Source organism: Pararge aegeria, chromosome 25 (genome assembly GCF_905163445.1).
Source record: "Pararge aegeria chromosome 25, ilParAegt1.1, whole genome shotgun sequence".
Taxonomy (NCBI): Eukaryota; Metazoa; Arthropoda; class Insecta; order Lepidoptera; family Nymphalidae; genus Pararge; species Pararge aegeria.
Genome location: NC_053204.1, coordinates 4,894,566 through 4,919,437, shown reverse-complemented (window position 1 = coordinate 4,919,437; position 24,872 = coordinate 4,894,566). Strand labels below are relative to the sequence as shown.

At 37.3% G+C, this 24,872-nt stretch overlaps 1 protein-coding gene across 1 annotated transcript; it reads right to left on the bottom strand.

Annotated features, from left to right (window-relative positions):
- Positions 1-2,554: 2,554 nt before the first annotated feature.
- LOC120634822 lies at positions 2,555-24,670 on the bottom strand. Its single transcript, XM_039905646.1, has 11 exons — positions 24,403-24,670; positions 22,105-22,252; positions 17,186-18,303; positions 15,664-15,832; positions 14,831-15,003; positions 13,226-13,449; positions 10,387-10,551; positions 9,744-9,870; positions 6,940-7,026; positions 6,054-6,228; positions 2,555-5,618 (listed from the first exon to the last, which is right to left on the bottom strand). The coding sequence occupies exons 1-11, from the start codon at positions 24,475-24,477 to the stop codon at positions 5,254-5,256; spliced, it is 2,826 nt and encodes a 941-aa protein (XP_039761580.1). The 5' UTR covers positions 24,478-24,670; the 3' UTR covers positions 2,555-5,253.
- Between the last annotated feature and the right edge of the window lie 202 nt (positions 24,671-24,872).

Genomic DNA, 24,872 nt, shown 5'->3' with positions numbered 1-24,872 from the left:
TTGACGTCTTTTATTTTGACGGTTGCGAACCTCTTTTAAACCCCCGACGGAAAAACGTGTTCAGTGTTATAAGTTTAACGTGTCTTTGGTATTGTAGCTCCCAAAGGGATGAATCGGTTTTGATTTTGTTTTTTTTTTTGTGTGACACACAAAATCGCGGATTATAAATTTTTTTCACATCTCCCTTAGTATATGTATCAAATGAAAGGGCTTGACTATTAGAATACACTCAGACAAATTTGAAATCCAAGATGGACGCCACCCCAAAATGGCGATTTTTTTTTTTTTGCAAGTCTCAATATGGGTATGAAAAGAAAGGGCTTGACTAGTTGAATAATGTACACTACATTGATAGGGAATTTTTAAAAAAACCCCTTTTTCCATTTTTAATTTATAATAATTATTGAAGTGTGTAACGGATGAGACGTCAGCTAGTACGCCGACCACAGACAAATTGTCAGAGTCAAGCCGCCATGTTATCGTAACTCACCGCTATGCCAAAAATGCCGCCATTATGGTTTGGTACGTCAAGCTAGCCAAAGCCCGCCATTTTTTTTTAAAGTACTTAAAATATTTTTATAATGAAATTATAAAAATATTGTGTGTGTGTGTGTTTTTTCGTAAAACTTCTTTCGGCGCATTGAGGCCGTTTGGTTTCATCACGATGTTTTATTAAGCCAGCGCAATGGACTACGGCCTAAACCCCTTCTTATTTTGGGAGAAAACACGTGCCTTGTTGTACCGGTAATCAGTGCCACGTAGCAAGAGTAGCAAAGAAAGGTCATCACATCAACCGATAGACGTCCACTGCTGGACATAGGTCTTTTGTAGGGAGTTCCAAGTTCCACGATTCTGAGCCGCTTGGATCCAGCGGCTACCTGCGACGCGCTTAATGTCGTCTGTCGTCTGTCAGCAAAGAAAGGTGGCCCCGCAAAATTAATACCGCGAAACTCTCTGCCTGACTGACTGACTGACACGCACACGCACACAGACATCGACTATAGTAATTTACTACACTATTGCAGATCAAGGGCTCTTTTAAAGAATTTACTTCGGGGCCCGCGTTTGCTTTATCAGGCACTGCCGGCAAGGGGTTGATATGATGATGAATCTTCATCATCAGAAGCAAGTAATAATAAATTGCTTAAAACACTACTTCGTTAAGTCGAGTTGCCGGGGTTCTGTCCCCCCGAAAGTGGGGATTTCAGTGAAATAAAATAAAACACCAGCTATATACAAAGAAATAATTTATTTATTATAAACAAAGGCAGATTAATTAATCATCGCTTCATTATGTTAGGGTATATATTATGTTTTATTACTCCAATCTCTATTGTTATATGTGACTATATATTGCATGTATATTTTATATCGCTTTAAATGAACTTTAGAATAAAATATTTTTTCCTCACTTGCTCTGAAATGGCTTAATGATTGTAAAGAAAAGAAAAACAATCGGCTAAATTAACTCTAGGAATTTGGAGTCATTAATAACGTGAGGTTACTTTGGAGAATTTCGAACCTCTCAAACAGATCCTAATCTATCGTGAGATTTTTCAAAGCAACTGGTTGGAAAAGTTTAGGAATCAGGTAGCCGGACACAATGTTCTATAATCAACTAAAACATCGGTTTATTTTAGTTACTTACTTTAATCGCAAATGAGCGAATAATTAAAAATAATAAAAACATACATTTATGAATAAAATCTCTTTTTATTTATAACACTTTTAATTTTTCGCTTTTTAGTAAGTGACTGGAAAAGTTACCGAATGAATTAGCTGGACACTTATGCCCTTTTTCACTAACGACGAATTAGGCGATGCCTAAATAAGTAATGCCTAATCTAAGGAGATTCCTATGCATACATCAACCGTCCACCAATAGTTATCACCTAAAAGTTGATAAAAAGTTTTTTTTCTATTCACATCTCCTACATAACTAGGCATTCGGTTTACGCGATGCCTAATGATAGTGAAAACGGGGATTAATGTACCATTTTTTTTTTATTAAATAATCGCTCTCTTTTAGTTATGTCATCCGTGTTACAAATGAGCGAATTATTAAAAAAAAAAAAAAAAAAAACATATATTTACGAATCTCTTTTTAGCTAGTGACTGGAAAAGTTACCGAATCAGAAAGCTGGAAGTTTAATATACTACATATTTAATGATGTATACTTTTATCCAACAGCAAGGAATAGTATAGTTATTATTTAAATCTATAAAACAGTACAGTAACTGACTGACTTAATGTCAACTCACAGCCTAAACCAGTTAACCTGGAGTACTGAAAATGTGGACCACTAATTATTTATGACTTGGAAGTAATGAGTTCACAGTGGCGTGCATAGAGGGTATGCACAGGGTATGCAGATGATATAAAACGAAGAAAGTCTCCAGTACGAGTTATAAATACATAAGGGTAGGCTTTTTATAACTCTTACAATGCTTATTCTTATGTTTTGTATATTAAGCCCGTCGCAGGTAGCCGCTGGATCCAACCGGCACAAAACCGTGGAATTTGGAACTCCCTACAAAAGACCTATGTCCAGCAGTGGATGTCTATCGTTTGATATGATGATTTTTTATGTAACTCTAACAGGAGGTTTTCTTCATTTTATAACATCTGCATACCCTGTGTATACCCTTTATGTACGCCACGGTGAGTTCACGATATTGAAACCAACTATTATTATGATATGATATTTCAACGAGTGTTTATTTTTTTATTTCCGTCGTTTTAAAACAAAACAATAATAAACGCGGACTTTTATTATGGTTTTTTTTTAATCCCGTGCGAAACCGCTTGTTTTCCTGACACAAAAGTAAAGTAGCTTATGATAACAAAATTAGCTATTTGACACTGGCAAAGTACATTGTGCTGTTTTGGCACTACGAAAAGCCATAAATCAAAAGAAGAAGAAGAAGATAACAAAATTCAAGGTAGCTTGAACGTCGTGAGGGAAGGACAAACAAACATTTTCGTATTTATAATATTATTAAGGATTACTGCTGAAATATAACGTTTTCTGTAATGGTCTGCGTGATTAAATATATGGAATTTACTGAAAGTTTCACGAGCGAAGGTAATCTAATACCGTTCCTAATAATTTAGAATACTTTTAACTGAGTTTAAACAACAGAACACGCTTTTCGATCTAGTCATCATCCAATCAAGCCATTACCGGTTCACTTCAAGGCACGGGTCTCTAATGAGAAGGGGTTAAGGCTGTAGTCCACCACGCTACCCCAGTGCAGATTGTTGGACTCCACACACCTTTGAGTACATAATGGAGAAGAGAGTTCTCCATGGCAGGTAGGTTTCCTCACGAAGTTGTCCTTCACCGTTGAAGCGAGTGATATTTGAATTGCTCAAAACGCACATAACTTAGAAAAGTTAGAGGTGCGTGCTGGGATTCGAACTCGGCACCTCGAATGTGAAGTCGAAGTCCCCACTGGGCTATCACCGCTACGATTTGATCTAGTATTATTGATTAATTAACACTTTGTTTTGATGGCTTAGCTTTTGAGCCATACGATGAAAATATAATAAATATGAGTGGATTTAAAGTCATCGTTACACATCTTCACACGTCTCTAATTGAAAGGCACACTTACGGGTCGGGTTGGTTCGCAAACGTGATTTTACGTGAATAGTAAAATATAAAAAAACATTAATCTATAACTCTATAATCTCTATAATCGTTAAATTCGAGCACTTCGTTGATCCCCGACGAAATAGAGGGGTGTTATAAGTTTGGACGCATTTTCCATTATGTGTACATCTGTCTGTCATGCGGTTTAATTTTAATTTGTGTTTGTATTATGTTTTATCAATCAATTAAATCAGCTTTTCACTAGTGAATTTACAGACGTAAATAGATGTTTATGTTACTTAAAATTGGCTTATCTAATTGTAATTTAAACGTTTCGATACATTAAGTAAAGTAATAAACTAACGACACTCCAAAAGTAAATTACCTTGAACGATTGTACCCTGATCGTAGCTCCTGAATATGTACGTCGCATTCTGTAAGTTGAGAAGTTGAGCAGGTGAGAGTCAAGACTAAATCTTGATATTTTTTTAAGATTATAAACCATCAAAACAGTCGGTTGGTCCATTTTAGATGCAACATTTCAAGTACCTAAGACTGTAACTTACAGTCATTTACTATTTCGCTTCGATATTTAATTATTTTTGATTGTAATCCCCAAAACAGTCTGGTTTACGGTTCTGGATGTAGCATCTCAACTAGGTTGGTCTTGATATTTCTTTAAATTATTGGCCACCAAGACAGCCAAATAGACCGTTTTGGGTGAAACATTTCAACTACCAAAGTCCTCAACTTACAGTCTATGCGCTGTTTGATCTTGATATTTCCTTTTTTTAAGATTATAGTCCACCAAAACAGTCTGGGTGACGGTTATGAGTGTAGCATCTCAGCTAGGTTGGTCTTGATATTTCTTGAGATTATTGGCCACCAAGACAGCCAACTAGACCGTTTTGGGTGAAACATTTCAACAACACAAGTCCTCAACTTACAGTCTTTGCCCTGTTTGGCCTTGATAGTTTCTTTTTTTACGATTATAGTCCACCAAAACAGTGTGGTTAAGGGTGCAGCATCTAAACTAACCCAAATCCTCAACTTACAGCATTTATGTAGCGTGTTTGGTATATAATTTTTAATAATAAGCCTCAAAAGCAGTCTGGTTGAATGTTTCGGATGCAGAAACTCTAATACCCCGGCTTTACACTTACAGCAGATTTGAAGTATTCGATCTTTACGGACACTTTATAAGCACACAGACGACCCGGAGTACTTTCATGGATGGCTAATTTTCCAATGTTCTATAGTAGTTACAAATTCGAAGACTATAATCCAAAAATGACCCCAAGTTTTCGTAACCTAAACTTACTTTAATTAAATTACGAAACAGCCTATACATAAATAAATAATATTGTCTATAACTGTCAATTATTGCTATACGCTACTGCCGAACTGGCGATATTTCGGTCGAAGGTCCCGCAATTCCTCAACACGATACGTAAATTTACAATACCGAAAACTTTAAAATTTCCGTCGGAATTTCATTAAACAGCGATATACTGTCCAATGAAATTCTAGAATGTATATACTACAATTCCGGAATCAAAATGTTGCGTAAAACCGACCGGAAATTCCGGTTCTAGTGATACTATATCGCCTAGAATTCCGTCCGGAAATAGCATTAGCTCGGCAGCGTCATTAACCGTTAAACATCTTGTTGTTCCAAATTCAAATCCTGCCCGGTATCCAAGATGGCTTCCGCGCTTGGTATGACAATAACGTCCCGAACGTTAATCGCGCATCCCAAATCACATATACTCTCCTCACTGTCACAATTAACGCATTCCGTAACCTCCTGGATCTCGACACTGGCCTTCCTCTCCATATATTTCGCTATATCTATATCACTTTTCGGCAAGTCGTAACTGCTTTTCGACGTGTTCGAGCAGAAACTGGTTATTTCGGAGCATATCCGTTTCACGTTCTCGTCTAAGCACGTCGAACAGGTGACTTCGTCGTCGTTGTTAGTCGAAAGGCGTACAAGTTTTTCTTCCAACTCCGTATCATCACCTAGAGCAAATTGTACAAAATCAGTAATTCTATAAAGTATAACATTAGCAAAAGCATGATATTAACTAGAAGAGTAACATTTTACGTTTCGCTCCGAAACCGGAGCATCCTCAGGAGATGATTCATTGTAAAGTCAACATCTCAGTAAAGTCAACATCAGTCATAAACCATACAGATTCTGCTACTGTTCGCGGAGTATAAATTCAAAATTCAAAAATTCAAATTCAAATTCATTTATTTCAAGTAGGCCTACTTTATAAGCACTTTTGAAACGTCAAGTATGCATGTTTGTGTGACTCTACCACCGGTTCGGAAAGCAGATTCTACCGAGAAGAGCCGGCAAGAAACTCAGTAGTTGCTCTTTTACAAATTATATATATTATAATTATATAATAGTATAGCAAATTAAGCTTAATTTGCATAATCATTACTTACCCAAAGTGAATTGAACTCTATCTGTATCGACTCTCGATTCAATTTTGGTTATTTCCGAGTCGGAGTTGTGCTGTTTTAGGTTTTGGGAGCAGTCCGATTTGGCCAGCTTCATATTGTATATGTTTGATTCTGAACCCATTATTGATAACGTTGAGTCGTTTAAAGCTGACAGGTCCTGTAATAAAACAATGTATTTAATATGGGGTCCGGAGATTGGGGACTTAGATACACTATGTTGTGTTATGACCACCTCATTGGGGTCCGACGAACCGCCCACCCTCTGCCGCCTTGGGACCCCAACGTTAGCACAGAATGGAGAACATACAGAAACCGTGTAAACGACTTATATTAAAGCATAAAAAAAAACCACTCCACTTTATTATTATTATAATTCTTTATTTGTACACCACATTAAGAATTATGTAAGAAAAAAAAGAAACATAAAAATAGAAGTAGAATATAAAATCGCTTAGTAGCGATCTCTGCCAGGCAACCTTAGAATATGGAAAAAAAAGAAAAGAAGTAACTGCAGGTGGTACCACCAATATATAAACTAATATATACAAATACATCTAGTATATAATAAATATTAAAAAAAAAAACTAATAATAAACTATATACCATACAATAAATAGTTAGATAAAAGTAAATAAATACTATTAACAATCGCCTTCAGTTGGACAAATAATAACAAATAACGGCTTTTTTAAACATCGCCAGTGACTTTGACTGCCGTATGTTCATAGGAAGCGCATTCCACAATTCGTTGGCTTGTACGGTAAATGAATGTTTCACTTTAGAATGTTTTCTCGAACAAACGATCCAACACCTTGACCTTGACGTCTAAGATTCCAGCTCTATTACAATTGCCCTCGACTGCACTTACTTGATCATCGTGATAACTGCCGACGCTTCGGGAATGTTTATGTCTCTTATTGAAGCCCTTTTGTGGAGAGTGAGAATCGACGCATTCCTGCAAATTATTTAAGCATTTTCATATTACAGTAACATCATCATAATTATATTAAAAAAGGGGTTATTACAGTATATTAGTAAATCATTCAAGCGCACTAGATCAAAAAATATATATGTAGATATATATAAGGCTGATCCAAAAATAATTTTTTTTCCAAATAGGCCCAAAAGCATCTTTTGCGTGAAAAAAAATCTGTAAAAAGATGAGCCCTTAATATTAATATTAAGATTGTCCTCATCGCATTTTTTAAATTCCCATAATAATAACATTTTTTTTTGCTTCTTCTGATTTTTGTACCGTTTAAGCGACTGATTGACTTATAAATCACTGTTTCAATCTTTAGAGAATCTATTTGAATGGAGATATGAAATTTAGAGAATTGAACGCTCTACAAAAAAGATCTCATAACATTTATATATATATAATTGGAATCTCGGAATCGTCTCCAACGATTTTCATGAAATTTAGTATACAGGGGGTTTCGGGGGCGGTAAATCGATCTAGCTAGGATTCATTTTTTGAAAATGTCATTTTATTCGTGTTTTCCGGTAATAACCGATTTGGTGCAGACGAAGTTGCACGGGTCGGTTAGTGTATATTATTCGAGATATATGTAATAGTAACAATAATAAATAAATAAAAACAAAATAAATAAATGTCATTTATTTCGACCGACTTGGATCATAAATGGTTAGTAAAATACAATAAACTAAGCCTAACGCAATAGTTTAAATAAAACCCTTCTGGCATGCCCGATTGGTAAGCATATATATATATATATATATATAAATCTATATATAATATATATATACATTGCGATGTGTATATCGATCGCAATCTAGACCCAAGGGAAGCGTAGATTGTGTTATGGATACTGACTGATGAATATTTTTATGAATAATATACACAGATCCATAAAGTATACATATAAACATCCATCATCATCAAAGCTCTACAGCCCTGGGTGGGCCTTGGCTTCGTCAAGCATATTTCTCCATTTGAGGCGGTCAGAAGCTGCTTCTTTCCAGCTCCGAACTCCCAGAACCCTCATATCCCTCTCAACTCCATCACTCCACCGACCCCTAGGTCGTCCTCGGCTTTTACGCCCCTCCAAAGTGCCCTCCATCAACCTATTTGGCGCTCTCGTGTCTTCCATGCGTTGCACATGCCCTGCCCATTGCATTCTTAACAGTTTGATAGTTTTGACGACATTCGGTTCTTTAAATAGTTCGTATAAATCGTGATTATACCGAATGCGCCAAAAACCATTATCCTGCATAGCACCAAACACTCGTCGCAAGACCTTTCGTTCGAAAATGAGCAGACTGTTTTCTTCTTTCTTGCTTAAGACCCAACATTCTGCGCCATACGTAAGTATTGGCCGGAGCAAGGTCCTATAGACGAGTATTTTCAGACTTCTCGACAGAATCTTTGATCGAAGATAAGGTAAAAGTCCGAAGTAACATTTATTTGCCGATGTGATTCTCCTGTTAATTTCAGATGATATTTCGTTGTCCGCCGTGACAAGAGAACCAAGATATACGAAATCCCTAACTGTGGCGAAGGTGTTCGTGCCAATTTTTATACTTTCTTCGAGTGGGGTCTTTTGGTCGCTTAAAACCGGCATGTACTTAGTCTTATCTTGGTTGACACACATTCCCGCTGCTTGGGTTGCACTCTCCAGTGCTAGGTACGCATTGTTCAGGGCTTGTCGAGATCTGCTTTCAATTTTTGAAACTTGCATACATTTGTCTAGCACAATATTAAAAAGCAGGCAAGATAGCGCATCACCTTGTAGTAAACCGTCATTCACCAGAAAGGAGTCCGAGAGGTCTGCTTGGATTTTCATTCTGCAGTCTGTTTTTTCGAGGGTCATTCAAGATTGATATCTTTGACAAGGTCAAAGATATCAATTTCGGTGGTATGTTGATGTCTTTCATGGCTTGGACTAGGAAGCTTCTATGTACACTATCATAGGCAGCTTTAAAGTCTATGAACAGATGGTGGGTGTCGACATTAAATTCTCGAGTCTTTTCCAGAATCTGCCGCAGACAGAAAAGTTGGTCGGTAGTGGAATCTATTTGGCCGGAATCCACATTAGAATTCCCCCTAATAAGGGCTCAGTATACTTTAACAGCTTGTCATACAGAACATTTGCAACGATCTTATAAGCTACATTACAGAAGTGAAATGTAGTTAGTGTAGCTACTACCCCTGTAGTTAGTGCACTCCAGCACATCACCTTTAACATACCACCATATAAACACCCATACACTGATAAACATTCATGTTCATCACACGAACATTTTCCAAGTGTGGGCGATCGAACGGCCTTGGACTCCGAAAGGGTCACTGCCCACTGCCCAATCGGCCCTCAAAAAATGTTACTGATAAATATGACTGACCTGATAAAAAAACAATTATGATAACAGGGAAAAAAGGAGTCTCATAAAGCATCGCGTAACCTAGATAGGGAGTTGCCAAAGTACAGGACCACAGCAAAGTGGAAGACCAAAGGGTCCAAATCTATAACATGATTGATGGAAGGTCCCAACACAATTTATTTACATCCGTGTTTGTAGTTCTGAGACATCGTTGACAAAAAAGGGGTAAATTGTTAAAGCTTCAATAAATGTTGCTATATGTGTAACGCCGTATGTATATATATTTTGTTACAGATATACAAATAGTTAGTAAAGTCCTATCATACATACCTTAAACCTATTGAACTGTCGGTACTTCCCCCGCTCTGAAGGCACGAGATTGCGTAAGGACTGCGTGCGTGCACATTGACTGTCCTCAAGCCAACGATACGTGCCGAACAGTTTCGACGTGTCTGATCTGCAATATGATCATAACCTTTTATTAATATAAAACGATTGGTCGCGGGCGTCATCTCTCATAGGAGGATTGATTGGTTAGTCTTTATAGTTTATTTCCCACAGTGGCGAGCACTTTATACACGCACAAAAGCTCTGCCTACCCTAAAACTTTTGTTTAACTCAAAAATGTGAAGGATTTTTAAATTTTATAGCATCTTCCTCTTTTCCATATTGTTTATTTCGAGTAATTCTTTCGAAAAATGTGTTGCCAGTTTAACACTGCACCGGTGCGTAAATCTGATTCTGCTGGGAAGCCGGCATAAAACTCAGCACTTGAAAATACATCGTATTTAAATATTGGATTAAATGTTGTGTACGGATTTAAGTGGAGCCGTATGCTTGAAGACTTCATCTTTGGCATTAAGAATATTATAAATTTTATATAAGCTCAATTATATCTCACAAAAGCGCCATGTCTTCTCGTTAGCGTGTCGCTTATTGTTTTTCCATTATATTACTATACCAAAATACTCACAAATTGCTAGGCGTGGTCAACAGTCGCTGTAGATTGGCCAACGTTGGCCTCATGTCGTGGACACTCAGACCCCTTCCCCATAGCAACTGAGCTATACACTTGTTCAACAGGAACAGTGCGTATCGGAAGAGGGTTATGTCGCCTCCCCGCGCGAATAGGGGTATACTAAAATGTAAAATATTTTTTTTTATTTTAAAACATAATATATTTTTTAATTTTAAAATATGAAATATTTTTTTTATTCTAATTTATAACTTCTAAATTTTCTCTGGTCTGGTGGGAGGCTTCGGCCGTGGCTAGTTACCTCCCTACCGAAAAAGACGTGCCGCTAAGCGATTTACGATTTAGACGGGCCCTAACAGGTTAGCCCGATACAATCTTAGACTGCATCATCACTTACCACCACGTGAGATTGCAGTCAAGGGCTAACTTGTAGTGGAATAAAAAAAACCGCTCGGCTCACCTTTGAAGCATGTGATATCTAACAGCATAGATATCGAGGATTGAACTTGGACCCCTCGAATGAGAAGCCAAAGTCTAAACCACAAAGCTATCACCGCTTTTATGATAAACTTTCGTATATTTTTTTTATTTTTATTGATCAACTTAGAGTAAAACAATTATCGACAACTAGGTTACTAGCCTCATACAGACAGCCCAGTGGGTAGGACATCGACTTCACTTTCGTGGAGCCAAGTTCGAATCCCAGCATGCACCAATAATTTTATGAGTTATGTGCGTTTTAAGCAATTGATATATCACTTGCTTCGACTGTGAGGGAAAACATCGTGAGGAAACCTGCATGCCTTGAGAATTTTCTCATGTGTGCGGAGTCCACCAATCCGCACTGGGCTAGCATGGTGGACTACGGCCTTAACCCTTTCTCAATATGGAAAGAGACCCGTTCGCTTTAGTGAGCCGGTAATGGGTTGATAAAATAAAAAAAAAATCTACGAAAATACACACAACCTCGGACTCAGAAAGCTGACCACTGCGCCAATCGGCCGTCGTTGATATGATGAGAATGCGACTTTAGGGTTACATTATTGCAATTTTCTTAAAGATCTCAATTCTGTTTAACAAAGAATTATAACCTATGGTTGTTTTTTTTTTTTTTAATCTTTATTTATTTGGGACTTTTATCCAACACGGATATGCCAGCCCCATCATCCCTTAAGTAACTAGTAAACAAAAAACCTAACAATTTTATTAATTTAAGGGAAATGTAACAGATACAATCTGTTATTGCTGCCTATGCACAAATATCTCAACAACAGACCTGAAACCTTCTGTGGTCGGTTGAGAGAGAAGGCTCTAGAAATATTAGGCACGTCTAACTTAATCAGTCGGTTTGAGGTAGTAATCTGTAGATAGCAGCGTGAGTGGTGTATTTCCTATACCTCAACATATAAACCCACTACCGGCCCACTAAAGGGCACGGGTGTCCGTTATGGGAGGGGGGGGGGGGGGTGGGGGGTTTGAGACCGTAATCCACCACGCTGGCCCAGTGCGGATTGGTGGACTCCACACATCTTTGAGAACAGTATGGAGAACTCTTTATTTTCAATACCTCACTCTATAGAAAATACACCCATCACGCTTCTCTACATGCGCCTATATACTAGAAAGCATTACGCAGACTTATTAAGTTTCTAGCGGTGTACACACATTTTCTACCAAAATTAATAGTAGTTGCAAATTTTTTATCAAATTTTTTCTGGACTTAAAGCTAGTTCTACGCTCTTAAAATGTTTAACGTTTACGAAGTTGGATTTTGTAATCATTTTGTAGTCAGCGTAAGATTACTCTGTTTTATTTTAACGATTATTGTCTTTGTTGTTTAGATCCGTTTTTGATTGAGATAGGCACACTTGAGAAGATTTTGTACCGCCGCATAACATCTAGCCGCTCCAAATTGTATCTCCTACATTCCACCAGTACATGCTGGACATCATCCATCGTACCGCAAATATCGCAGTTGGCAGAACTAGCTTTCTTCATTAGAAATGCGAACTTATTAGATGGATAATGTCCAGAACGCAACCTATGAGCTTATACTATACATGTTCTACTTAATCTTATATTAGCAAACCATGGAAAACGAGGAGGCTGGCATTGAATAGTTTTATACCAAATACCCTTTTCTCTACTTCTAATGTCAAAATACTCTTTAAATCTATCATAACATATAATTTTGTAATTATTTAATATTTCCGTATAGAATGATAAAATAGGTAGGTCTGTGCCTTTTTATATTGCTAACTTTGCGAGTCTATAACCTATGGTTACTCGTGATTCAATTGGGTACAAACAAACAAACAAAATTTATTAGTATCTATAGTATAGATTAATATGGATTTACATATAGATATAGTTGCACGCCTCATAAGCGAAGCGTTGAGGTGGGTGTTACTGTCAGCTTACGAACAGCGAGTGATTCCCCAACTTAAAATATCACTTTTTTATTCTTTATTGCTTTTATAAGTGAATATAAATAGACAATCAAATACTATTTTTAACATTCATGATATTTTTAAATCTCTTTTTATTATTTAAACTAATTAAAAAATAGTTTAAAAAAGTTCTGTCTTGGACGTCCGTGTGTCTGTATGTGCGGATCCCGTATCTTGTTGTCACGATTGCGAGCGAAATACTTCACTTATCTTTATATATATTTTTTATAGGCTTTAGTATTTTGAGAAATAGAACCTATTACTTTTCACGGTATAATTAGATGTAGTTTAATTATTATTTACAAATAATCTCAATTCTATTGTAATGAATGAGATAATGAGGCGTGCACTTTTGGATTTTCCAACTATTTTAAAAGTACACTTACTTGGGATCCGGCAAATCCGGTGTGATGTCCAGTATTTTGCTGGCCGACCCTAGTAGCGTTATTTTGTATCGCAGGGGCTGATTCAAAATGGCCGCCGCTAGTGACGTAGCTTGCGCCACGAAACCGGCGGCTACGGAGTCGGGTACGGGGTTCGATGCCCGCGGACTGTCGTCACCGCAGATCGGTAAGGGGATATCGCATATTGACCAGGTTGTTGGGGCTTTCTGGAAAACATTCAAAAAAATAAACTAAATTCATTGCAGTAGTCACTTTTGAAACAGCAAGAAAATTCTATCCATAACATTCTATATCTGAGTTTTAGTAGTTAGCACTTAAATATATTATATAGTATGTTCATAAAAGTTGTTTTATTTTTTAATTTATGCACAATCTACTTCACACATTTATATCGGCTTCGCACGCTCGGGTTTCCTTGAAAAGATCACTATTAGTGATAAGGCCGCCTTTGCACCCTAGCACTAAGTATTGCTTCTTCTTAGACCCGGGCTCGTTTGAAACCCTCGTAGCTTTAGTTTTAAGTTGACGAATTAAGTTATCGCCATCAACTCACTTCTATGTTATATTTTACATGTAATGTACGCATCAAAAGTGCCATATATCTTTATTCAAATAGGCACACTAATTGAATAAAGAAATATTTGACTTTGACTTATTACTGTTTTTTTTTTTGTTTTTCCTTCTGTATTTTGTTGCAATAAAGGTAAAGAATTCAGCGGAACTCTGAAAACCGGCTAAGTGCGAGTTCCGTACCACCGAGGCATATGAAACAGTTTGCCATTCTTAAGTTAAGAATGTTATCATCGAGCAAAAAACGCCATCTAGTTACAGCAATGGGAAACAATGCTGTCAAGAAAGCGCCATCTAGTTACAGCAATGGGTAACAATGCTGTCAATAAACCGCCATCTAACAAAAGAGCGCAAACACACGAACGAGGCCCTACCAGACCTCAACCCAACAAACAACAAAATTACTGTAACTGAATCGGTCTAATGTAGGACAGTTGAAGGTATGATAACAGGGCACTGCGCACTAAACAAACACCTTTCCATTTTAGGTATAATTTACAGTTCTCTCTGCAGAGCATGCATGGAGACGGAAGAAACACCGATACACGTAATGCTCCAATGCAATGGAGTAGCAGAACAACGCGCAGCACACCTTGGCTCCTCAGCAACACTCAATGCAGCCACTCGGCGACCTGCTAAGCTTCTGGAGTGAGCTCGGCTGGCTGGAGTAACCCAGCGGGGAGCCGCATCAGTGGCCATACGTACAACGGACGGTCCCAGACCAACCAATTGCGGAAAAGGCCCAGGAACAGAAGAAGAAGAAGAAGAAACCGCCATCTAGTTACAGCACTGGAAAACAATGTCAAGAAAACGCCATCTAGTTACAACACAGGGAAACAACGCTGTCAAGAAACCTCCATCAAAGTGCCATCTAGCTTTAGCTTTTGCTCTTTGGCTTCCATACAAATCGTAGTAAACTTTAACGCGATCGAATAGTTAGAGAATCTAACACAAAGGACTCTGTCTTTGATCTGACGTCACCACGCGGCTATTTAATGTGTCAAGCGGCATACACACCTGTTCTACGTAAAATATCTTATGCAACTCCATAAGCATATTGCTCCTGTAGCTCGCGAGAGCGGCGTGCGCCCGCGCAGCCAACTCGCGCATGGCGTAACAAGATTCCCTTGTCTCTTTCAACTGTTCCGTTCTACGCGACAGCGTGTGATAGCTTTGCATTAATTCGGAGCCTGGAATAAAACATCAAGTAAAAAACATGTTAGCACAAGAACTATTAAAATAAATATTAATTAACTCCATTATTTTAAATTTTAGTGTATAAACGTTACCCAAGCAAATCGTTGAAAATTTTTAAGTGCCAAACTGCATGCATAGTTTTGACTTGTTCAAAATATTTTATTTTCTGTATTATATTGGTGGACAATAAATGTAAATTCATTCAAGATTTTCATACTCGCAATCGCAGTTGTTTTCAAATAACAAAACCATGTCACGTCAAAGAAAAGTGGACCGAATTAAGCTGGTTTTAGAGACAACAATTCCGTAATCCAGTTTTTAATTTTGCCAAGAGCGCTTGCTGTAGATGTACAAACAAATTTGAACTTTAACGCAAGGAACGTATCGTCCATTTTACTCTGTCGTTTTGATGGTCGAAACCGACCTTGATTAGGGGGGAGGGGGGAGGGGGGTTTACTAAGGGCACAGAAAAGTTAATTTGTCAAGGTCATCTTGCATATTGAGTGATAGATGAATAATTGTTAATTATATTTATAACTTAAAACACGCCATACAAAAAATAGCGCGCATAACCTTGGTAGGTATAGTTCCCCCCCAATATTCGGGGGACTTTCCTAAAAATCCGGCTTGAAGGACCATAACATCCTACCTACCTACATCCTGATTCTCTTCGAACAGTTTCGCGTGCGTCTCTTTCAGTCTCCTTATATTAGCTAATTTGCTATCTCTCTCGTCGGATAGTATGAGCCTTTTGAAATGTAATATCTCTAACTGCTTCGTCAGCCTTAGATATTCTGATCTTTGGAAGGGCGACGGTTTTGACTGCAAAATAAAAAAGGTTTAAAACCGATAACTTAACCCCTGGATTTCGAGAACCGACTGCGATTTTTAGTAATAATAATAAATAAATATAAATATACTACGACAATACACACATCACCATCCAGCCCCAAAGTAAGCGTTAGCTTGTGTTATGGGTGCTAAGATGACTGATGAATATTTATATGAATAATATACATAAATACTTAGAATATACATATAAACACCGAGACACTGAAGAACATTCATGCTCATCACACAAACATTTTCCAGTAGTGGGAATCCAACTCAGAAAGCAGGGTCGCTGCCCACTGCGCCAGTCGGCAGACAAACTTTTTTGACAAACTTTGACTTTTCGGTATTGTGTGCGTTTGGAGAAATTACATATAACTCTCTTTGCCGGCAAAGGAAAACATTGTGAGGAAACCTGCACGCCTGAGAGTTCTCCATAGTGTTCTCAAATGTGTGTTAAAAGTATACGCGTAGTGGACGTTTAGTGCACAGTACTGGGCCGCTAGTTGTTTAATGAGGGTGAACTCTAAAACGGTTAAGTTGTCTGTATGTAATTTATCACTAATACATAATCGTTGAAGCTGTGATAGCGCATTGGGTAGGAGATCGACTACAGGGGGGCCGATTTCGAATCCTTATCGTGGCACCATGTTTATTGTGTCAATTCTGTACCCTTACCAATATTCTGAATAAATGAAAGAAAAAAAGAAAAAAAAAAAACCCGACTCGCACCTCTAATTTTTCTTAGTTATGTGCGTTTTAAGTAATCAAAATATCACTTGCTTCAACGGTAAAGAAAAACATCGTGAGGAAACCTGCATGCGAGTTCTCCATAACGTTCTCGAAGGTGTGTGGAGTCCATCCGCACTGGGCCAACGTGGTGTACTACGGCCTTAGCCCCTTCTCATTGTGTGAGGAGACCCCGTGTTCTGTAGTGGGCCGGTAGTGGGTTGATGTGAGGATGATGATGACACAATCGTTACAGCCTGGTGGGCTCTACTACATTGGAGCAGTAGTGGTGGGTCATTACTCTAATTCTACTGAGCTGAGCTTCTTTAATAGTTTTAAACTGTAATGTGAGATGGAGATAACAAAAAAAAAACAATCGGCTAAGTTTGTTGTGGGCTTCTTCTTAGACCAGGGCGCGTTTGGAACCCCCTTAGCTTTACTTTTATGTTTTTGAATTTAGTTTTGCCATCAACTCACTTCTATGTCATATTTTACATGTAATGCGCATCAAAAGTGCCATCTATGTGCCCATTTGAATAAAGAAATATTTGACTTTGACTTAGCATTGGAGTAATTATATACTATGACTGGTGATGTGATTGTCCAAAAACTTACCTTGTAAGACAATAAATCGTTAAGTTTTAAAGTAAGCCGTGGTCCGTTAGATATTGGAGTCCTATCATCCTTTATCCTACCGTTTTTGACAGACAAATCACTTTGGGATGACGATTTCTCCTTTCTCAACTCATCACTATCCTCAGGCGAGAAAATGTTACGATACGACCTACTCTTCCCTTTTAATTTAACCTCAAAGTCAGCGGACAAACTTTCAGATAAAGCTGACTTTTTGTAAATCCTTTCCTTTATTTCTTGAACTGCTTCCTGACGCTTCTTTATCGAGTATTGCAGTAAATGGAGGTTTTGCAATTTCGTCGCGTTGTAGCTCGGCCTTATTTCCGATTTCAGGAAGTTTATCGCCAAATACCTATACTTTGGCACATCGGACTCGTTCCGTAAGTCATAGCTCTCCGCCGTCTCACTCAAATCTATGTTATTTGATAGTTCCTCTTGTGAGGCAGATATATCACAGTTATGTTCAGTTGTCGAAAATTCCCTAACGTCGACATTGTCTGGGGAATGTTCGTATATATGATTAGGATTAACTTCTACCTTTTTTCTTTCTACGCTATCTTCTCGCCTATCCCTATGACTTAAAGAAGTGGTCAAACTGGAAGAACTCTTGAATGTGGGGAAATTCTGTTTAAAACCCCTTTCCACGGGGCTTTGGCTTTTCGAATACTCCTTTTCGGAGATTTTCGAAAACCTGCCGGGCGAAACGGATCTGGACTCCTTCATATGTTTATAATTCTGTATAACTTTCGATTCGAGGGTTATTCTGAAACATCCCGTTTTGCCGGAGGAGTCCGACGACAAAGATCCTTGTTCTATCTCGTTTTCCGGTGGGATCACGTCTAATTTCAAACTTTTGTATGAACAGAAGTATCCACCATGCATTTGGAATACTAGAGTGTTACTTTTAAAGCAATCAGAGGTAAAATTTAAGGATAAATTAGCCCCGATGTACCGAAGGCCGCTGAAGTATACGCCCCACGTTTGAATGACTGTGTCCTGCATTTGTTGACATTTTTCTTCTTCGTCTTTCGAAGCCGGTAATAGTACGTGACACCATATTCTTATTACAATATTCGTGGAGGACATGCGTTGCGTTATTTCTGAAACAAAAATTCAAATACAAAATTCTTTTTTGCGTACTTGGAAGGTTTTAATACAGATATTATATAGATTGCAAACAGTTCATCTTTGATCAAAGGTGATGTTTTTGAGAAGTTTAGAGAACGTACCAAGGTCCGTATAAACTATTATATGACTTTGTATGGACGGGTCACTGAATAAGCAAAATTGCGCTAAATTTATTGTTGCTAAAATATTAAAAATGCACCAGATGGACGTTAAATTTCAGGTTGTTTTTTCCGGCTTGTCAGTAAGACTTAACTGAATTTTTATTTAACTGCGAATGGACTGGGTCCTTGACCAAACAAAATAGCACCAATCCATTGGTGCCGAAATGTTAAAAGAGCACCAGACGGCGGCACAAGATAACCTTGTATTGCCACCTTGCCAGTAGGATTTTACTGAATTATTATATTACTGCATGGGGACTATGTCATTTTATTTCAAAAATGGCACCAACCAATTGGTTCCTAAATGTTAAAAGAGCACCAGTCTCGCGCACGAGATAACCTTGTATTGCCGTCCTGACATTAAGATTTAACCGAATTATTATATTACTGCGTGGTAACTGGGTCATTGATCTAATTAAATGGCAATTGTTTCCAAATTGTCATACCCTTTCAGGTAACCACTCATCTCTACCTTAGAGAGCGTCACCTACCATCAGGGGAAATTTTTGGTTGACTGCAACGGAAACATGCGGGAGAGGAACTTGAGGGAGGACATAAATGAAGTCATTGGTAAATACCAACGCAGTTATAAGGATATTCTGATAACGAATTTACGCAATACATTATAACATGTGAAATAATAAATTATCATTTAAGCCCAAGTTACACTGGTAGAGTCAACAAGATTACTCCGACTGATAAAACTGACCTAAAGTTACTAGCTTTAGAGTTGCCAATTGGGTACTAACTATATATAACTTTAAAACATACTGAAATAAGCACTTGCTATAGAACTGGGTAAACTAATTTAAACTTTAATTCCATTGTTATGTTTTATTTTATTCTGAATCTACTGTACCGTGATATTTAAAAAAACCACTGGACGATTTAAGTAAAACAATCACAAATTCATTTATTTCAAGTAGGCCTAATATAAGCACTTTTGAAACGTCAAGTCTGTCTGTTTGTATTGACTCTACCACCGGTTCGGAAGGCAGATTCTACCGAGAAGAAGCCGGCAAGAAACTCAGCAGTTGCTCTTTTCCAACATCAACAATTTACATTTAACATTTTAACATTCATTTTTTTATCTTGTGAGAGCTGAAAGCGGAGCCGGATGCTTCCAAGCAACCTTGTCATTAGTAGTACTCTACCGTAGTAGCATAGTAAGTTCTCTACCGTAGTACTATGCTGTACTCTACCCGTGTATAATCATCATAAAATATATCATCGTCACTGCTGCACATTCAACATTCCCGTGCCGTGCAGCAGTGACGATGATATATTTTATGATTATATACGGGTAGAGTACAGCATAGTACTACGGTAGAGAACTTACTATGCTACTACGGTAGAGTACTACTAATGACAAGGTTGCTTGGAAGCATCCGGCTCCACTTTCATCTATTACAAGATAGAAAAATGAACGTTTAAATGTAAAATGTAAATTATTGATGTTGGAAAAGAGCAACTGCTGTGTTTCTTGCCGGCTTCTTCTCGGTAGAATCTGATTTCCGAACCGGTGGTAGAGTCACTAAACACGGACAGACTTGACGTTTCAAAAGTGCTTGTATTATTAACTTGAAATAAATGAATTTTGAATTTTGTAACTCTCTACAAAAGACCTATGTCCGGCAGTGGACTTCAATCGGTTGAAGTGATGATGATGATGATGATAAAATGGGAGTAAGCTTCTCCTATTCCCTGTTCCCGTGCTTTAGCAGGTGGACACGTTATTAGGGAATATAATCGGGGGATATCATTTCTGTCTCCTGCCTGTGCTACCCTTGCTGGACTAAAGGCCACTCCCGACCCTCCCGGGTCCCATAATCACCATGTTGGTAGTAGTAGCACAGAGGACGCTGCTGCCCGCTCTCCGTTATATTCCCTTAGTCGCCTAGTATGCGGAAAGAGGAGAGCTGGTGACAACTGTACCGTCTAACTTAATCCAGTTATTAGCAGCAGTGTAGACGAAGCTTAACGTAAAATTGTTTGAAACTATCATTGTTGTGCATTACAAAACTAACCTTATCTCAAGGGCTTAGGGTTCGAAATACTAACAAAAATTTTTTTGCTGAAGATGGTTTCGCTCTTTGTCAGCATATAATATAGGTACGGGATGATTCACATAGTTTTATCTATCCGCCAGTGTATACGAATTATCCAATGTAGGTCAAATGTTACGCAGAACCGTATACATCTCTATGTTAATGTGGACATTCAATTTACTATTTTGAAATCTATTATTGGACCTGATTTTTCGAGATACATACGTAGCACCTTGGGGTCAAGACTGGAGTACCAATGTGCTAGCTACACTGGCGACCCCGCACTTGTTATGTTACAATGCAGCGTTACTAGGCCTCCGACAGAGGAGAAAGACGACATCAAACGAGTCGTAGAAAGCAGCTCGACGCAAGCCACCCAAATACAGTAGAATTTAGAACACCCTAAAAAAAAATTTCTTTGAAGTAGGCCTAATGAGGTTTCGCAGACTCAAATATGCAATATTTTCACAAATATGCAAAAATATTCGTATTCCCATTACTTACGTAATTCCGCTATTTTCAAAACTCCGGACTCGTACCTAACAATATTTGAACCAGGGAATCAAACGCGGGACATCTTGATCTGTAGCAAGCTAACCACTAGACTACCGAGACAGTGTTCCTATTTTAAAATCGGTTAATACCTGCTGTTATTAAAATCAGTTGGTAACTAAAGGCCAGAAAAAGTTGATTATTTTAACCTCTTGATATAACCACAAGGTCAACTGATGCGGACGATAACAGGCGATGTTATTAATTCTTTTAAATTTTGTTTCATTCGCTTGGCTGTGATTCCTCCTTATAAAACATGCTATCCTGGTATTGCTGTCACTTAGTCATATACCCCTAATATGGGGTGAAAGCCTAGTGGTTATAACTTCAGCCTCACTTTTGGGGGACAGAGTTTAATCGCCAGCACGCACCTCTATCTTTCGGATTTATTTATGTTTTAAGAAATTAAGTTTTCAAAAGTGTCTGATGTCCACCAATCTACACTTTTCCAGATTGGTGGACTGCTGCTTCTCAGTCTGAGAGGAGTCCCATGTCTCGTAATAATGGGTTGACCGTTGATGATGGTGATGAATAAAAAACGCGTTTATTCCAAACTGCCATCATAGCAGGTTAGTTAGTAGTTAGCCATAATTCTGATACAAACCATGATCGAACAGAAAAAGTTGTATCATCTTATTTTTTGATCACCTTCGTGGCACAGTGGTGAGCGTTGTTGTTTTATAACACCCGGGTTCGATACCCAGCAGAGGCAATTTGGGAATTTATAATTTGTGAGTTTTCTCTGGTCTGGCTTCGGCTGTGGCTAGTTACCACAAAGACATGCTGCAGAGCACAGAAACCAAATTGGTATGGGTTAACTGCTATAACAGGTTGGTCTGCTGCTATCTTAGCCTGCATCATTTAACCAACAGGTGAGATTGGAAGTAAAGAGTTTGAAGGAATAATAATCTCAAATTTTGTATCATGATGACATCCAACTTTCAGGAATGGTACACAAAACATTTCTATACAATTTGTGATGTAATTATCTAGTTTAGGCAAGAAAACTTACCAGAGTCAATCTCTTTCCATTTTGGATGTGGCGAGCATATTCTCTCACTGGTGTAGAAGGGCGCTGACATGGTTGTATGGTGTAAAGTAAGATAGTAACTACATTGATGCCTACACCATTCAGGTGGTCTTATGTTGTATCCCACTATCTGGAAATGAAGATTTAAACTCTAAAAATCTATTCATAAGTTATTGTACGGTATGTTAAAAAAAATTTAAAACATAATTAAACCAAAATTCAAAAAGAAAATATCTTTTATAGAGTGTGGTAAAATGGGACCCTATTGCTACTAAAACAACAAATACTTAAAAAACAGAATAAAATTAATATTTAAGGGGGCTCTGATACAACAGACATGATTTTTTTGTTGTTTATTTAAATAATGGTATGGGACGCTTCTTGCGTGTCCGATTAAATTTGGCCAGTTTTTTTTAATCCCAATTCACATCACAATCACATTCTTTCATTCATTAATACTATTATTTCAGCATCTCTAATATTTAATTTTTAAGTTCTAAATTTCAAACTTATATTCTTACCCTAACATGAATGGACAAAACTCCTTTAGATGTATATACAGAGATACATAGATATATGCCCTATAGTTGTCTTAACCTATTTAGCTTTAAAAAATTCCTTATGGAATCATCAATGATGAGTTTTTACAAGATTAGATAAAACCTGAGTTATGAGAATATTTCTACTAGCTATCAGATAGAGTTAAAAGTCAAAAGATAACTTGTAATATTATCATTACATTGTGATGTTATCAAATAGTGCATTTGTTTATTCATCATCCATACAACACCTGCTTTACTTGCACTAATATCCACAGGAGATAACATGATAATATGCTAAATATAAGTCACTTTATTACCTTCTCACGAAAACCGCTGAACTAGCCCTAAGAATTTATATTAATAAATAATAATAAATAAATATACTACGACAATACACGCATCGCCATCTAGCCCCAAAGTAAGCTTAGCTTGTGTTATGGGTACTAAGATAGCTGATGAATAATTTTTAATAAATTAAAATACACATAAATACTTATAATATACAGATAAATACCCAGCACTGAAAAACATTCATGTTCATCACACAAACATGCTGCCCACTGCGCCACTCGGCAGTCAACATTAGTATGCTTATTATTATGCTTATTATTATATAAGCATACTAGGAATAACTTTGCCCTGGGCTTTAAGCTAGCAATGGAAACAGATAACTCACATATCTTAATGCATATTTAAAAAAACAGTCAGCAAAGAATATATAGTCATGGAAAAGATACATGAATACAGTACAATTTGAACGTAAATGCGCCCCTGATGTTTGCGCACAACGTTGTGCACCACACACATTTTGGGTGTCCAGTGTAGCGGGCGACGCATTTGAGTTTGCATCGTACTGTACAAGTGGTCTTATGGATATGCTGCATATGGACACATTATGCACACTTTACTAAGAAGCTAATAAAACACCAATGCACGTAATCTTTTAAAGCCTTACACAAATACTAGACCTACTCTAAAACCAATTTGTTCATTCAATGGTTAGCATTTTTCCCTTATAAATCTCACTACAGGTTAAGTTGATATCAACATGCACATTAACCTATTTGGTTCAGATTTTATCACAAAATTGTGAAAGTAATTGTTAAATTAAGGCAAAATGGTGGATCTTTACTACAAAAGCACACCAATTCTACGAACCATTTGCCTAAATACAGCAATCGGATTTTATCGGTTGATACTCAGAGTGACATGTATTATGAAAATTAAGTTTAATTTGCTAAACTCCAAGCAGGCAAATCTGTATGGTTATTTAAAAATGTCTTAAATTTTTTAACTTTATCCACACCAAACAGATCTTTGGCAATGTAGCCTCTACGCATGTTTCGCTCACGGAGCTTCCTCAATAGATGTTGACTTTACAATGAATAATTGTTAATACTCTAAGTATGCCAATTTACATTGAAATAGCATGGGAGCTATATAAATTATAGCCGTTTACTGTTTAAAATACCTATATCACGTGTATTGTACCAACTGTATAAAGTTATTGCATTATATTTATATAAATATTAATTTATTAATACTCAAAAAAAAATGCATACATACACTTCTTTGGCTCGCATATTTTCTAAGAGTTTAATGGTGTATGCGAAAAGATGAAAATGTACTTTGTTACAAGTTCGTAATAGTGACAAAGTGTAGGCGTATGTTTGTAAATGTTTCTTGCATCAGTATTCGATAAATTATCCAATTGTTTCTCGAATATATGATATTTTACCTGAATCAAGCTGCGTAGACGAAGCTGCTGGGTTGTTAATGGTGTCCATTCCCTGCATCTTGGCCTTCCAAACATTTTATTCGATGAGTGAGGGAAAAAACATTAGGCACACAAAAAAGAAAACAAATACACTTGTCAGGTTATAAATAATCCATTATAAAACCAAGGATTAGGTGCTAAATGTATGCAGGAGAATTAACAGCCTAATGAGTTTATTACTTAAATGGTGATTAAGAAAAATAAAACAAAATGCATTGTTCTGCAAGAATTCAACTTTGATACTTGTCAAAATCAAATTGTCATATCTGACATTGATTTTTAGTTCACAGGTTCGCAGCTACGGATTCTAGCACTTTTCAAAAAAACTAAACATAAATGTTGCCATTTCTAAATGAAATGTATTAATATTATTTCCTCCACAATATTTGGGATCTTTAATTAATATCATATCTTCCAACCTGATAACGGCA